The sequence below is a fragment of the Esox lucius genome, chromosome 2, assembly GCF_011004845.1.
Source record: "Esox lucius isolate fEsoLuc1 chromosome 2, fEsoLuc1.pri, whole genome shotgun sequence".
Lineage (NCBI taxonomy): Eukaryota > Metazoa > Chordata > Actinopteri > Esociformes > Esocidae > Esox > Esox lucius.
Window position 1 is genome coordinate 12,547,617 of NC_047570.1, and position 14,797 is coordinate 12,562,413.

Consider the following 14,797-nt stretch of genomic DNA (forward strand, 5'->3'; position numbering starts at 1 on the left):
GGCGTACAGTTCAGAGAATATACCATTATTAGGGGCGACAAAGTACCGAATTTTAAAGAATGCAAAAATGAATCACGAAACCTTGCTTTATATTTCGTATAATTGTTCATTCATCCCATCAGACTAATAAAGATGTATGCGCCGATAATGGTGTAAGGTAATTATAGCGCTTTTAGTGTTTCTGTTATTTCATCCCTCACCTACTGTTCGAGTCATTTGAGCTACCCCAGAGCGCTCAGCCTTCTTCTTTAGCATGTAATGGCAGTCCGCAAACAACTGAAAACTGTATACCGCTACCTATTGTACTGGAATGTGAGCTCGATTACAGCCCTGAATCGTTATTCCTTGTCATTTAAAATGCACACGTTTCTGCACTGAACCAAACAAAGAACATTACAATTTTACTAAACTACATGTTATGAAACTATACGAAAGCGTGTTTTTATGGCCAAGAGCAGCCGCTGACCTCGATAAATTATGGAAAATACCATACAACTGACCGTAGCCATGTCTCTGCTGTGCACTAAAGTGAAAGCCAGAATATCTTTATTGCAGATTTGTCCACGTTTTTGGGTGAAATTTTAAACATTAACCATGTTTGAATAATTAACATAGATAGGTACAAAATAACAGAAATCGATAAAAACAGAGATAGAGAAAAATAAAGATATAGAGAAAAACCAAGGTAACTAAAAACACAGAGACAGATAAAACCAGATGTATAGATCAAAACATGGAAACAGAAACATGATAGCCTTGAAAAGCATAACCAAATCAAGACTAGATTAAATGGCTGCACAACAAGCAGGCATGTGGTTTATACAGTAGCCTTGTAGTACAGTAATTCTGCTTGGTTGTGGTTTAAATGCCTTGGTCAAAGGCACAAAGGCAGGAGAGTGAGCAGTCTTCTGCTTACATTCAAAGGCCACTTTTTTTGGTACATCACACCATTTAGAAAATTGATCGCTCCTACAAACACATGGCTGCCTGAACACTATCCATAATTCAACAATTTGGCTGTGAATAAGCATGTGAAATCTCCTACCTCCACCTCTAGTTCAGAATGTTTTAAAGACATCTTCAGGAGATGAGTAACCAAAGTTTGGTTGGTGACCATTTTCATTGTGTTGTACGAGTGTAGAGTAGCTCAGACTACAAGTCTGCATTCACCCTGTCGTACTTATCCAACATACACATTAACCGTACATTAAAGACCTGCAGGAGCTTGAATGCAAGTCTTTGTCTACACACTTCACATTTGTCTTCTGAGTCAGTCAAAGAGGTAGTACCGCCTCTATATTTGGCCTATTTCTATATCAGACTTTTATTTTGAGGGCAACAATCCAATTCATTCTTTACACATCCTAAATTGTTAACATTAAGAGAAGGCGTGTCTTCTTACTTTAGTTACACTTCCTCATCTGATTGGTTGGGTTGATTGGGCGGCCTTCAGATTCAGTGGCTAGTGTGAGAATTGTGATTATGAACTCAGATCTCAGATAGCTGGTCTGGCCAGCAGAGGGCGTGAGTGGTCTGTCACAGCCAGACTAAATATCCTTGCCTTTGTGTATAAGGGCATGTCTAAAATAGTCCCTTCCTCTAAAAACATTTGCCAGATTCCTCAGGTGATTGCATGACCATTTACATAATATACATTATCTGATTGCAATGTCAGAAAAGGATTCCCACTTTTTGCCAAGGAGGTCCTGTACTTGAGACTCACACGAACATCTTGCTGGGAAGCACCTGGGCACTGAAGAAACATTTCAGGACATTGCAGATTTTCACTGCATAGAGCAGTTATGGTTGCCTTTTCTCCATGACGAAAGGTAAAGCTTATCTATGTGATACGCTGTAGTTCTATGACAATAGATGATATTCTATGATGTAACACACTCCAAAATGAGCCCCAGATCATGGTTGTTTCAAATACAGGCCTCCCTCCATTCCACTTACAAGTTAAGCTAGCCAGGAGTACATATTTTAGATTGAAAATCCCACTTTGAAATTAGTTTACTTAGTAGGATCGTTTTTTTTTTGTAATTATTTTTGTAATTTTTTGTCATTCTATCCATCAGCAATGTTTACCCTTGCTCCTGTAGGTTTTTGTAAATTAAAGCATCTTCTAAATTACTAAAATGTATGCCCAGGGCAGAAATATAACTCCCTCAGTCATTGCTTTAAAGATTGAGGGCAGGTGGAGGAAGTGATGTGGGACCATTGTAATCAAGAAGGGCAAAAAGATAAACATGCACAAATTGGTTTCTCAAAGTTGCCTGACAAATTGGTCAAATGCGTTCCATTTTGTGAGAAAGTGACATTAGAAAAAGTATATCTAATCATATAAGCCTCACATTATTCCATAATCTCTTCTAGACCTCCCCACTTTGGTATGATTATATGCACAGATTTGGAACAATAACGGAGGAGAGATGGACATTTACAGAAATTAGAAAATCCTTTTGCATTTGTTCTGTCCAGAAAGAGCCGAAGAGGCAAACCTATAAGATGAGGCTATTCTGCCCAAATTTTATCCATATAAGCATACCATGTGTCCATGAGAGATCAACTAAGAACACAACTTGCGTGTGGTGTTCCAAGTCTGTGTGACCTAACCTAACATGCCACACCCAAAATTAAGACAAAAAGGTTTCGGTGGAATCAGATTTTTAAGATTTAGAATCTAGAGGAAATCACAAAATAAAAATGTTGAAATGTTACTGCTAATCTAACCATAGCCATGCTGTTTAGCTGATTAGAAAGGTGACCCACTCATTTAAAAGATTCTACATTTAAAACAGCTTGAGGAACTTGTTCTTCATGTCAGCCAGTGAAATATGCTGCCGAGTGCCACTGAATCACTGAGAAACCTTACCATTTTAGGATCCAATTGTAATCTCATATCTGTGCTTCCAGAAGCCTTTGGAGACCTGACAGAGATGCAGGTGCTTTGGGCTGCATCATGTGGCCTAATTACGCCGTTCTCCTCCATTGGAAAACAAATTAAGTTACAAAAATGTAGTCTGAACAATAACAGAATCACTGCATTGCTGAATAGGTTGAGCCTGGCAGGCATGAACTAAGACTCTTCCAGATGAAATCAAAAACTTGCAATCTTTTGTGTTTATTAATTTGGACAGAAAGTATTTTGAAAATGTACCCAAATCACTTTCAGGTCAGTGATTTAATGTCGTAACCATTGAAATTATAATAACATTTCTTTCTTCTTTTTCTGGTAAGATTGAAGTTGCCTAAAGGTAATACTATTCCTGTACGATTACCCTAAATGCTTATTAAATAACCCTTTAACAATGAAGAAAAAATCGAATCTAATTCAACAAAAAATTGTAAATTGTGAAAAGGCATCACACTCTCTAGCAATCCTGCTAATCCTGACATTTTAACAACCCATAAGGTACAGTGCTGTCCTTCGACATCTCTGTGATCTTCATATTTGCAATCTGTCATTAAGACAAATCTACTGCAGACCGCCTTTTTCTATAGACTGAAGAACCACAATGACCTGGTAGGAAGTCTTCCAGTCTTCCGGAGAATATCCTCAGTTTATCAATACTGACATATCCTTCAAAGGAAATATAAAATGTTACATGATAAATAGCTTAATCAGTCCACAAAGGGTGTGTTTTTATAATGATAATAAAGGTAGCTAATGTTTTGAAAACACAAAATTGGGTGTTAATATATATATATATTTTATTTTATTTTTACCTGTAATCATGTTATTCATTGGGTAGTCCTGTACTTCACAACACAGTGCACCTTGTCTCTCTGATGTAGCTGGAGTATTCAGAATGGGTTCTTCATGACTAGTTCATAAAATAGTACACATGTTCAGTTTGTGACCACATCAACGCTATTATCAATGACCCAAGAAAATATTACCCGTAGTTGTAGAAATGTCCAAAACATACCAAGTATTAATGTCTGTGTGATCACTGCTGGAGTCCTCTTCCTTCTGCCCATAGCCCAATTCCAGTTTGTCATCTGAATCCTAAATAAATACAATAAACACATTTATTGTGCTTAAAGAAAGAGCACATTAACAATTAGATTTGAATGTAAACATGATCAAGCTTTACCTCGGTATCAACAGCCTGTGCATTATCCTCCTTCTCCCAAATGAATCTCCCGACCACTGCTTTCACCTCTGTAAAGGTCAATTACATACATCATTTGTACACAAAATGTTAATGTGAACAATTATGAAGATGAGTTATTATGATTTATTATCTACTCACCTTCCTGGACAGACACTGGAGGCAGCACATAATGACCAATGCAGACAGATTTGACACTGTGACATTTCTCACAGGCCGCAAGGTAGGAGCTGTGAAAAACTGTCAACCTGTTCTCAGCATAGTCCTCACTCTCAAATATACTGAAATAAATAGATTAGATTAAGTCCAAAATGCATTAGTATGGAATTGGATTCACATTTCGTGAATTTTTCACATTTTCATGAGGAAACCATGCCCCTAGAGTCGGGCACACCACGGTGTCACTGACACAACCGAAGCGGTGTTGTCAGATGGGACGGTTTCCTACTCAATTGGGGTATTTTTAATCACAATTTTGTCGTCAAATGGCTTGGCGGATTGATTTACAGATAGGGTTTTATAGAAAAAATCGCGTTTGTGCAGGATTTTTGTGGAATCCGCGGCGCATCAGCGGTAACTGTCACTAAAATCTGGAAACCCTGAACAGAAGTCATTAAACACAATCATCGTGACATCAGCATTAACAGGGTTAATTAGCTACCTAGCTATCCGTGCTAAACTTAGCGTTACCTTCTTGTATCAGGACTGGTAGCATCTTCACTGAAAAGGTAGTCTGCATCCTTCCAACTTGTAATTGCTCCACCTTCAGATACTGAATTTGAAATGTTGTAGCTAATAAATTATTAAATTGGTATCCCAAAAAATGCATGACCATTCAAGTTCAACTAGCTACAGTAATTTTCTTTAGCTAACATTTTTCTAACTATCTCACCCCAAAATCGACGGGCTCCTCTTCTCACACTATTTGAAAACCATGCCGTTCTTCTTGTAAACATCATTTACAATGTTTTACGATTGTTAAAAGCTTTCAGAATTGTTTTTACTAATTTGGTTTAGCTAGCTAACATTCTTTTTTTTTTCGTTGATTAGAATATCTGGGATTTCAAGAAAAACATAATGCCGGGTCATGATGTCAATGGTGTGGAGTGATGGCGCGAGGCAGGTGCATGAGCTGAAAAGGGAAAGAGTTTGTAAATATATGGATTTGTTAGCTTCTATCTTTCTCAACTTAATTTATTATATTGAAAATAGGAATGATGTGGAAACAACTGAATGCAACAAATTGACCATATTCAACAATGGGGGGTGGGGGGGGGGGGGTTGTATAGAAGTATTAAAAACAAAATTGATAGGTCTGACTTTTAAAACAAAGCCAAATAGTCAATTGGTCAGAGTGCTTTTATTTTTCTTGGTGAGCTGTGAAGGTCTCAACAGACTCAGAGTATGATAATCCTCTTAACAACATAAGCAGCAAGCTATTTTTTTTGTCCCTGTCCAGACTGTCGACCTCCCTGTCCAGACTTAACATGTCCAGCGGGAACAGAGTCAGCATTATGGAAATATTTGCCCTGGCTTCCTCCACATTTGTAGAATATGCGCTAATATCCAGTTTACTTTTGCATATAGAGCAGATTTGTTGAAGAAGGAATCTTTTCACCCAACATAAAAATGTTGGGAAGCGATACTCGGAATTGGTTTGTGAAGAAGCAGATGAGTGTCCAGAGACAATCGGTCAAGAAGAGGAGAACATGGGCTGCCAACATTCTGAGGCGCCATAGAGAGCAGTTACTAAAGGAACTGGATGTCAACAAGGTGCTGCCGTATCTTGTCTATGACAGGGTGTTCTCTCTTGACGAATGCAAGGAGATCCTGGGTTGTGACACAAATAAAAAAAGGGCTGAGATATTTTTGGACAAGTTGTCTTTGAAAGGACCAGGTGCGTTCTGTGCGTTCTGCTCGGTTCTCGAGGAAGTATGTCCACGCTTGCTCACCTGTTTTTTGCTGGACATTGGAGGTACAGTTAATCGCAGTCTTTAATATGAACATATTACAATGTTTGTTTTTGTTTTATTGGAAAATGTGGCATGTGTTTATAGGCGGTCTTCTAGTGGGACAACATAGCCACTCTAAGCCACGGCAGTGAAGAGATTATTGGCTGTCTAGTAGATACGTTGTTAAGTAACATATGGCCCCATATCAGTGTCAGACAGACTCCATTTTCCCAGATAGTTGATGAAGAAATGAATAGATGTTCAGTCTTGTTTTTATCTTTATATGCTGCACCAGTCAAAAGTTTGGAGACACCTACTCATTAAAGTTTTTTTTTATTTGTATTAGTATTTTCTAGATTGTAGAATAATAGTGACATCACAACTATAAAAAATTTGAATCATATCACAAAAGTGTTAAACAAGTCTAAATCCATCTATATTTTACATTCTTAAAAGTAGCAACCATTAACCTTGATGACATCTTTGTTCCCCCTTGGCATTCTGTTGGCCAGTTTCATGATGTAGCCACCTGGAATGCTTTTCCAACAGTCATGAAGGATTTCCCACATTTGTCGAGCACTTGTTGGCTGCTTTTGCTTCACTCTGTGGTCCAACTTATAATTTAACTAAAGAAATCAGTGTCACTAGCAACGCACCCCCACACCATCACACCTCCTTCATGTCTGTGTCTCACAAACACATTTGGAACCAAAAATCTCAGATTTCCACCAGTGTAATGTCATTTTCTCATGTTTCTTCACCAAAGCAAGTCTCTTCTTAATCTTCTTAGTGTTCTTGAGTAGTAGTTTATTTGCAGCAATTTGACAATAAAGGCCTGATTTACCATTCTCAGTTGATGTAGGGATGATGTAGTGATGTGTCGGTTACTTGAACTCAGTGATGCTTTTATTTTGGTTGCAATCTGAGGTGCAGTTAATTGCCGATTTCTTGGGCAGGTAACTTTAATGAGCTTTTCCTCTGCAGCTGCAGTTATCATGAGAGCCAGCTTCATCATCTTGATTGTTTTGGACCTGCACTTTCAAAGGTCTTGAAATATTCTGGATTGACTACCTTTATGTCTTAAAGTAATAATGGACTGTTGTTTCTGTTTGCTCATTTGAAATGTTCTTGCAGAAATATCAACTTCTACAGTACAGAGATAATGATGGTCTTCTGTATGCCAAACCTACTTGGTCACAACCCAACTGATTAGTTCATTCTCATTAAGAAGGAATGAAATTCCACATGGTAACATTTTGCAAGGCACACCTTTTAATTTAAATTAATTCCAGCTGACTACCTCATGAAGCTGGTTGAGAGAATGCAAAGAGTGTGGAAAGCTGTCTTCAAGGCAAAGGGTATCTACTTGGCTTAATCTACAATATGAAATGTATTTAGATCTGTTTGATATGTGTTTGGTTGCTACGTGATTCCATATGTGTTATGTATTTAGATCTGTTTGATATGTGTTTGGTTGCTACGTGACTCCATATGTGTTATGTATTTAGATTTGATGACTTCATGGTTATATTACAATGTAGAAAATAGTATAGCTAAAGAAATACTCTTGAATGACTAGGTGTGTCCAAACTTTTAACTGGTGATGCACATCTATTTTCTATTTTATTTTATTCATTTTTATTTCTTTAACAAAGTAATGATGAAGAGGAATATTTATATTGTAACATGATTTAATTAAGTTAGTTGTCACACCGGTGTTTGTTAAACTTGTGGTATTATTGGCTCTAATATTATGGATGTTATTCTATCATCTCTTGCAGATCAGCCTGCTATTAGGAGCTGTCAAAATCAGGAGTGGAAAGTAACAGTTCCTCGCAACCAGAATGTGTTTGTCTCTCAGGAACATACAGAGATGCATCCACTTTTCACCCAAAATGACCCTCTCTTCAACAGCAGGTAATTGATAACGCCTGCATAGAAAGCTGCTTTATGCAGCAAATTTGCCTCTGCCCACAGTAGATTGTAGATGTAGTATCTACCTATTACCACAGGATGGTGATATGAGTTGACCATACTGGGGGTCAGTGGGCTTCTGAGTTGTCACTGGCTTCTATTGACGCACAGTAAGAATGCATGGCAATTTTAATTAATCGTTTTGAAATGCAACCTAACCTTAACCTCGGCAAGCCCTAACTTTAAATTAAAACCAAAAAGCAAAAAATATAAAAAAGTTTATTTTGTAGATGTGGAATCTGACTTTGTGGGAATTGATTCAGCCTTGGTGCTGGGACGCAGCTGAACTGTGAGTTGTTACCCCCTAAACCTTTACATGTTCTATTTTTTCATTTCAGTCTGTTTAGCTGATGATAAGCAATTACTCTCTACAGAGCATGTTAGCATATCTCAAACATGGTGTTACCTTAAGATGGCTAGGACTTACACTGTCTGCATTATTGAACAAAGTGCTTCTCTGATTGATTAGCAGCTGAAGTACAGCATTCATTATATTGAAGGTGACCTTGGTGACGCACTGAATGTCTGTAACATTGTATGTTGTATGGAATTTCACAGATATTGCAAATGTGTCAAGAACTGCCCACTCTCAGAAAGGCTGCTGATATTTTCATCAAGGAGGATCATCGATTCTTCATGCATTGATTCCCCTTGTGAATTTGACATAGGTTCTGATGCACCAAGGGCATGCTGAGAAAATGGAGGGATTGGATAATTTAGGGAATGGGAGGGAGTGTGCTGTTGGTTTTGTCTTTTCCGGCTCCTCCTGATGGACATTGGTCAACAGGGCAGGCAGTGTAAGACCTATTAGTCCTGGTCCTCTTAAGGTACCAGCATGTGTGAGATAAGGTAACATGCTCTCAAGAAAGTTAAAATTGCCCAACATCAGCTAAACAATTTCAAATATTTGGTTCTCATTCTGAGGGCTTACTTGAAGGATAGCTGTTGCAGATGCACACAAATACCAAAATGTCTTCCATCTTGCTGAAGGCGATCATTTAATGTAACCTTGTGTTTTATATCTCAGAGAGACTATTAAAAAGATATTGCTGTGGGGGTAGTGGGCAGTGTGCTATCTGCTGTAAAATTGATGTGTCATGCATCTGTGTGCTCTTAATGCCAGCATGGCTGTCACACAGGGCTGTGTACCATAAATCAAGCCATGACAATGCTCAGCATAGAATCTGGTCAAAAAGCCTAGGTATCTATGTGCAGATTTTTATATTTAAACATTATATATTATTAAATTTGATGCAGCACTTTCAGTTTACCTGCACAGGACAGAGGAATAAAATATTGGCAAACGCTGACTTTACATCTAGCTGGTATTATGTGAATGGGAGAGAGTCTAATGGGATAGTAGGCAGGCCCTCTCCTATTACAAACACTGTTGTCGCCTAGTAACGTTTGTCAAGTACTATGGTAAGTATTCCACTAACCAACCATTGGTAAAATATATATGCTTGGAAATAGGATCGTTGATAATTCCATTGCCATGACAACAGTAGAGGGATATTTGTCTTGCCACCCCAAAATGTATTTTGAAAGGTGCAGTGGAACTTGAAGGTGAAAATATGTGTATCTGAGCAGAACAATTTACCAATCAAGGGACCTCAACTAGACTGAAATAGAATAGTAAAACTGCAAATTATAGAGCTGCAGTTTGTTCCTATTTGTTATGTCACAAAGTTATGTCATTGGTTGCTATTTCTAGCAGAGCCTTAAAAATGTCCCTAACGGTGGTTAGATGTTGGTGTGGATTCTTCCCCTCTATTACAGCTGTAAGCATGCTTTGTGATGTAGCATTCTGTTTGAATGAGAAAAGACAGAAAGATTGGTGGGTTCTTATTGTGTGTGCATTATTTTAATTATATGAAAACTTTCTCTGGTTTTGATTGGCCCGGAGTTACGCGATAGCACTGGTGATTTCAGAAACTTAACCTGTAATACATTTTAAAAAAGGTTGTTATATTCAACTGTCACTTTCCTGACAGTGGGATACAGAGGGGGCATTCTCGTTTAAATGGAATATTAAATGTTCTATCATAATTAGTGGATTCGGAGAGAAAGGCAGAAGTTGGAGATAAGGACAAGACGACAGGATGAAGTGGAAGTAGTGTTAATGGGGTTTCTGTGGTGATTGGCTGTGATGGGTGTATGGCAGGATACGGGGTGGGGGTCAAGGTTTGGGACAAGCCAGGATAAACAAGATGGCAGGTGTAATGTTTATTGGTCTCTGCTGCTACCCTGTAAATTAAGCCATATATCAGCCAAGAGATTGCCAGCCAGTGTTCTCACTGTCTTTACTGTAGGTTCTGTATAGCAGGCTCACTGCAGCACTCTACTGTCCATACTCACTGTCATGTTGCTCAGCTTCTGATTTTTGAAGCTCTTTTTTATATTTTCTCATTCAATAGTTTGTTGTCTCTCTTTGTTAGATGTTAGTCTGTTGCAGTGGCTTGTAGCTCTAAATGCAACAGCATGAATTCAGTAGAATAATGTGGTAATTAAGTGCCATCAGGATGGTATCAGGTATATCCATGGGATAAGGCTATGAAAGTAGTCCTTTCCCCAAATTGTCGAGCTGAGCCAGCAAAAGACTCACTCAAAGGGGTGAGTTTTATGGCAGGTAATTTGAGACTAAGGGCACCGCAAAATGTCTTTCTCTAAGCTCCCTCTACCTTTGAAGTGTGATCTCATTCACCTGTCTACCTGCTGTTTAACATATTTTGGCAGGCCAAAACCATCTGTCCCAAAATACATGTTCTATTTTTACAGGAAGCAGAGATGAGCGCTTGCCACAGCACTGCCTCTAAAACACTCTGAAGATAATAAATACAAAGTGCCTCCACACCAAAAGCAAATGTTGATAAAAATCTCAAACAGGGGAAAAAATGTAATTCTGTCTCATTAAAATACCTGTAGTTATCAATCTTCAAATTATATTTTGAAACATCCGGTCCTGGTGACATGAAATTGTTTGTTGATGGAAGTTGCTGCTTTCAGTTTTTGTCTAGTCACATAATTAATCTACACAGACAGATGATAAAAGAGAGAAACACTGCAGATTGGAAATGCTCATAATGTCCCCACACAGAACGTTCATGTTTTACGGTTGATTATAAAAGTACTGAAGATGTGTTTTGTCAACATGGCAGTCTGAACTCCGTGGAATGCTTTGTGCACAGACTGACATTTCTCAAAACGTTCTTTGATCAGTGTGAGGGCAGCCAGCGAGAGGACTCCTGTTTTGATGTTAAGGAGGGACTGCAGGAGGGGCCGTGGAGGAGTTTGTGACAATTGTCTGGCAGTACAAAGTCGCTCTGTACAACGTGTTCCCCCTGAGAGGCGGGGCAGATTAAGACGAACAAGGACACGTAAGGTACATTGACACACAAAACTCTTGCCGAGACACAGTGTGTGCAGAAATAGTTGTGAGGAGGAATGAAATGAGTAGCTGCAGATTTACTCGAGTCAGGCCGTGTGTGTTTGTCCACTACACACAGAGAGCTATTTATGACTGAACGTGATGACGCCACACGATGTCGTGGGGCGACACTTGACTTCTAGGTTAAGACCCAGTAATTAGCTAATTCATGAGGCAGTTTGTGAGGACCTAGTCAGGGGTTGAGGGAAAAACATGACAAGGATATACCGGATGGGAGTCAGATGTCAGAGAATGAGTAACCATGTTTATGACAATCAGGTTAGAAATCAGTCTATTTGAGTTTTCTGTCTACATATTAAAGGAGATGACTAGAGCGGTGACAGATGCCACCTTGCTGTCTAGTGAGTACCGCTTCGTCCATTGTCTGACTACTTCACACTGGGCTGAAACCAACAGCTGACCGCCCCCCTTGACCAACATCTTAAACCACCCAAAAGGTAACTAGACAGGAGAGACAGTAGCCAGGAAACTGGGGGAGGGTAGAGGAGTGTATTTGCTATTTGCTGCAGCAGTGCTGGAGGCCGTGGCTGACAGCGCTGAACCACCCTCACTACCTGAGCCATTTCCAGCTTTGGCATAAGCTTGCTGTACTTTCTTTACTCTGTTATGTTAGCTTCAGCTGTAAACTAGCAAGGACAACTAATGTACAGAGCAGCAAGCTACCTGTATCTTCTCGCATATTCAACTTGTTCTGGCCTGTATGGACATTTTTCCGTGAATAGTTTCAACATTTCTCTACATGCTCTGTTGCATTATTCAGCTGTGTTAACGTGTACAGCAGGAGCAAGGAGCAAGCATGGTTCAGACACTAGTCCCGGTGCAGTGTTACTTAGGAAACAGTTGGCGTAGGTATGAGTCACGCACTGCAAACTTGCTTTATGGGGTACATTTACTATGTTCCAGTGGTACACATTTGATAGAAGTGTAGTGTAGTGGGAAATGTCTGTTGAGGAATAGTGGAAGTAAGAACTGCCAGCATATTATGGTCATTTATGATTGCCTAAATGTGCAAACAATATCGAGTCAGATTATATATATATACATTTGTTTATCACGAAGGTTACATTCCCCTGCACTCATTTCCTAGCTGTCTCCCAGTAACCTTCTATGTGGCAAACCTTAGTACCAATGTTGAAACAATTCTAGTAACACAATGTTTTTCATAACATTATATAACACTTCCAACACCCATATTTATCCTGAATATATTAATCCGGTCTTCATTTATTTTAGCATAACATAACCAACAGACTTGTCTGATTTAAGTAGAATGTTATGGGGAGTCTGGTTTTACTCCACCTGTAGTGCAGGCTAATGCTGAGGCTTGTTTCTTCTATGAATTACCAACACAGGATGCTCTGTCTAAACACACAGTCACTGTTGTCTTCATTTATATGTCCCCTGAGCTCATGGCTGACACGACTGCTGTCTGGAACCTAGTAGTTACACTGAATCACACTTCATACTGCATTCCTTACAACACCACTGTTTAGGACCCTGCCATGACAATAGCAATGTACCATCTGTGTTTCAGAAGTAGCGCTTCCCCATTACTAGGGACATGTTTACTGTATGTTGTCCATCAAAAGGTACAGTATTATAGCACTATTCAGATGCACATTATTGTCCACTCCATACATCTGTATTGTTGACCCATTCAGACTTTGATATGTCTGGGACTGAGCTCATGGCCTCCACTGAGCTCAAGCTGGCCGGTCGAGCGAGAGCATTGAAACATGGGTTTTGTAGTCAACTTGAGTCTGAACATTTACGTTTAGGAAAACAACCAATGTAATATGATGCCTATTTAGTTATCCTAACCATGAAATGCACAAAATAATATAAAATCATATTGATATCTCTGGGAGAAATTTACGGGTCACCTAATAATGATGCAATATAAAGCACTGCACACATAAAGACCTTGATCAAACCAAATTCGATTAATTGTAATTGCAGGTCCAAGGAAGAGTATTTTGAAGATATTGTTGGAGCATTTGAGGACCACGAGGTGTGTGATGAACATGACTCCAGTACATAGTGCCGTTTTGATGCAAGTGGTACAATGCTGTAAAATCCTCCCGCGTGTTGCTAGTTTGGCCAGCTGTTTTTGTAGGGATGGAAATTGCGTGGGATCTCAAGATATATTATCCCCATACATGGGTCACAATACAATAATATGGCGATTATTTGTGTCTTGCGATATATTGAGTATTGCGATTGGATATTGCAATATATTGCAATTCATTATTCACTTTTCTCATTTGTAATTCTTTTTTCTCATTGATACTTACAAAAATCCACTACACTTCATCATTAAAAAAAAGTTTCATTTAAAACATCAATCATTGAACACATTTGACGGGAGCTACTGGAAGAAATGTTACTCTGATGCACTTTAGATGTAGTAATTGAACAAATTAGCCATAACATTTTAGAAACTAACATTTTCATTAAAAAAGAGATGCGGCATCAACAATATGCACACTGCACAGCAACTAGTTTTTATTAAATTTTTTTGTTGGCAATGCAGGCAGAATCAACATACTATTTGACATAAGACATGTTCCATGAAGGGCCTCAACCTGATGCCTTGTCCATTATTTCCAATATAATGTACAAAACATTGGCAAGTATCCCTTACATATGCATTACTCAGTTCTTACAACACCCTGCAATGCAGTGTTGCAAGACAAACGCAGTGTTCTGCATACCAAACCACAGTGTATCTGTATGAGTGACTGAGGCCCCTTGCCCCAGTACTGCCAAGCTAGAGTTTCTGGGGACCTATTTACTGCAAAGGGCCTAATGGCTGCTGCCACAGATAAACCCACTCTCTCAGTCAGAAACACGTCACATAACAGCAACCCCATTAAGCCTAGTCCTTTCCGTACCAACGTCTTAGCTGACCTCTTTTGATTGATGTTTTTAGCAACGGTTGAAGGTAGGACTCGGGCTGTTCAAATTCTAAAGCATGAAAAGTGAACTGTCAACCCTGGTTAGGATTGAAGTCCTACCCTGAGAGGTAAAGAGGAGGGAACACACTCATAGCGTTTCTAGAGCACCATTACGCTAAACAGGTCCTGACATCAGTACCCTGGCCTGCCTCTGCAGGGCTTGGTTTCAGAGCAGAGTGCAAATGACTCAGATCTCAGATAGAACCCCAGGAAAATCTCCGGAAGACGCTTGTGGATGTTTATGGTTGGATCAGTGACCTGTCAGTCAAAGCTTTTGCATCTTGTTCATGAAAGACCTTGATTGGGGGGTGAGGGGGAGGAATGTTTAGCGTGTTGTGATCTCAGTGT

At 39.2% G+C, this 14,797-nt stretch overlaps 2 protein-coding genes across 11 annotated transcripts in view; one reads left to right on the forward strand and one right to left on the reverse strand.

Annotated features, from left to right (window-relative positions):
- Positions 1-3,167: 3,167 nt before the first annotated feature.
- terb2 (telomere repeat binding bouquet formation protein 2) lies at positions 3,168-4,940 on the reverse strand. The gene is made up of 6 exons (XM_020053872.3): positions 4,809-4,940; positions 4,260-4,274; positions 4,101-4,168; positions 3,933-4,012; positions 3,730-3,827; positions 3,168-3,583 (listed from the first exon to the last, which is right to left on the reverse strand). Exons 1-6 carry the CDS (start codon positions 4,855-4,857, stop codon positions 3,468-3,470), a joined length of 426 nt encoding a protein of 141 aa, XP_019909431.1. The 5' UTR covers positions 4,858-4,940; the 3' UTR covers positions 3,168-3,467.
- A 232-nt stretch (positions 4,941-5,172) lies between these two features.
- The window catches only part of tjp1a (tight junction protein 1a), a 134,094-nt gene continuing 124,469 nt past the window's right edge, over positions 5,173-14,797 (forward strand). For 8 of the 10 annotated variants that reach the window (XM_020053826.2, XM_020053844.2, XM_020053846.2 and 5 more), the window contains exons 1-2: positions 5,616-6,093; positions 7,852-7,987. In XM_020053826.2, the coding sequence (XP_019909385.2) occupies positions 5,748-6,093; positions 7,852-7,987 (482 nt within the window). In that variant the 5' untranslated portion in view covers positions 5,616-5,747. Of the gene's footprint in view, positions 5,242-5,614; positions 6,094-7,851; positions 7,988-14,797 lie in introns of those variants that run through there. The other 2 variants (XM_020053859.2, XM_020053848.2) reach the window with 2 other exon arrangements.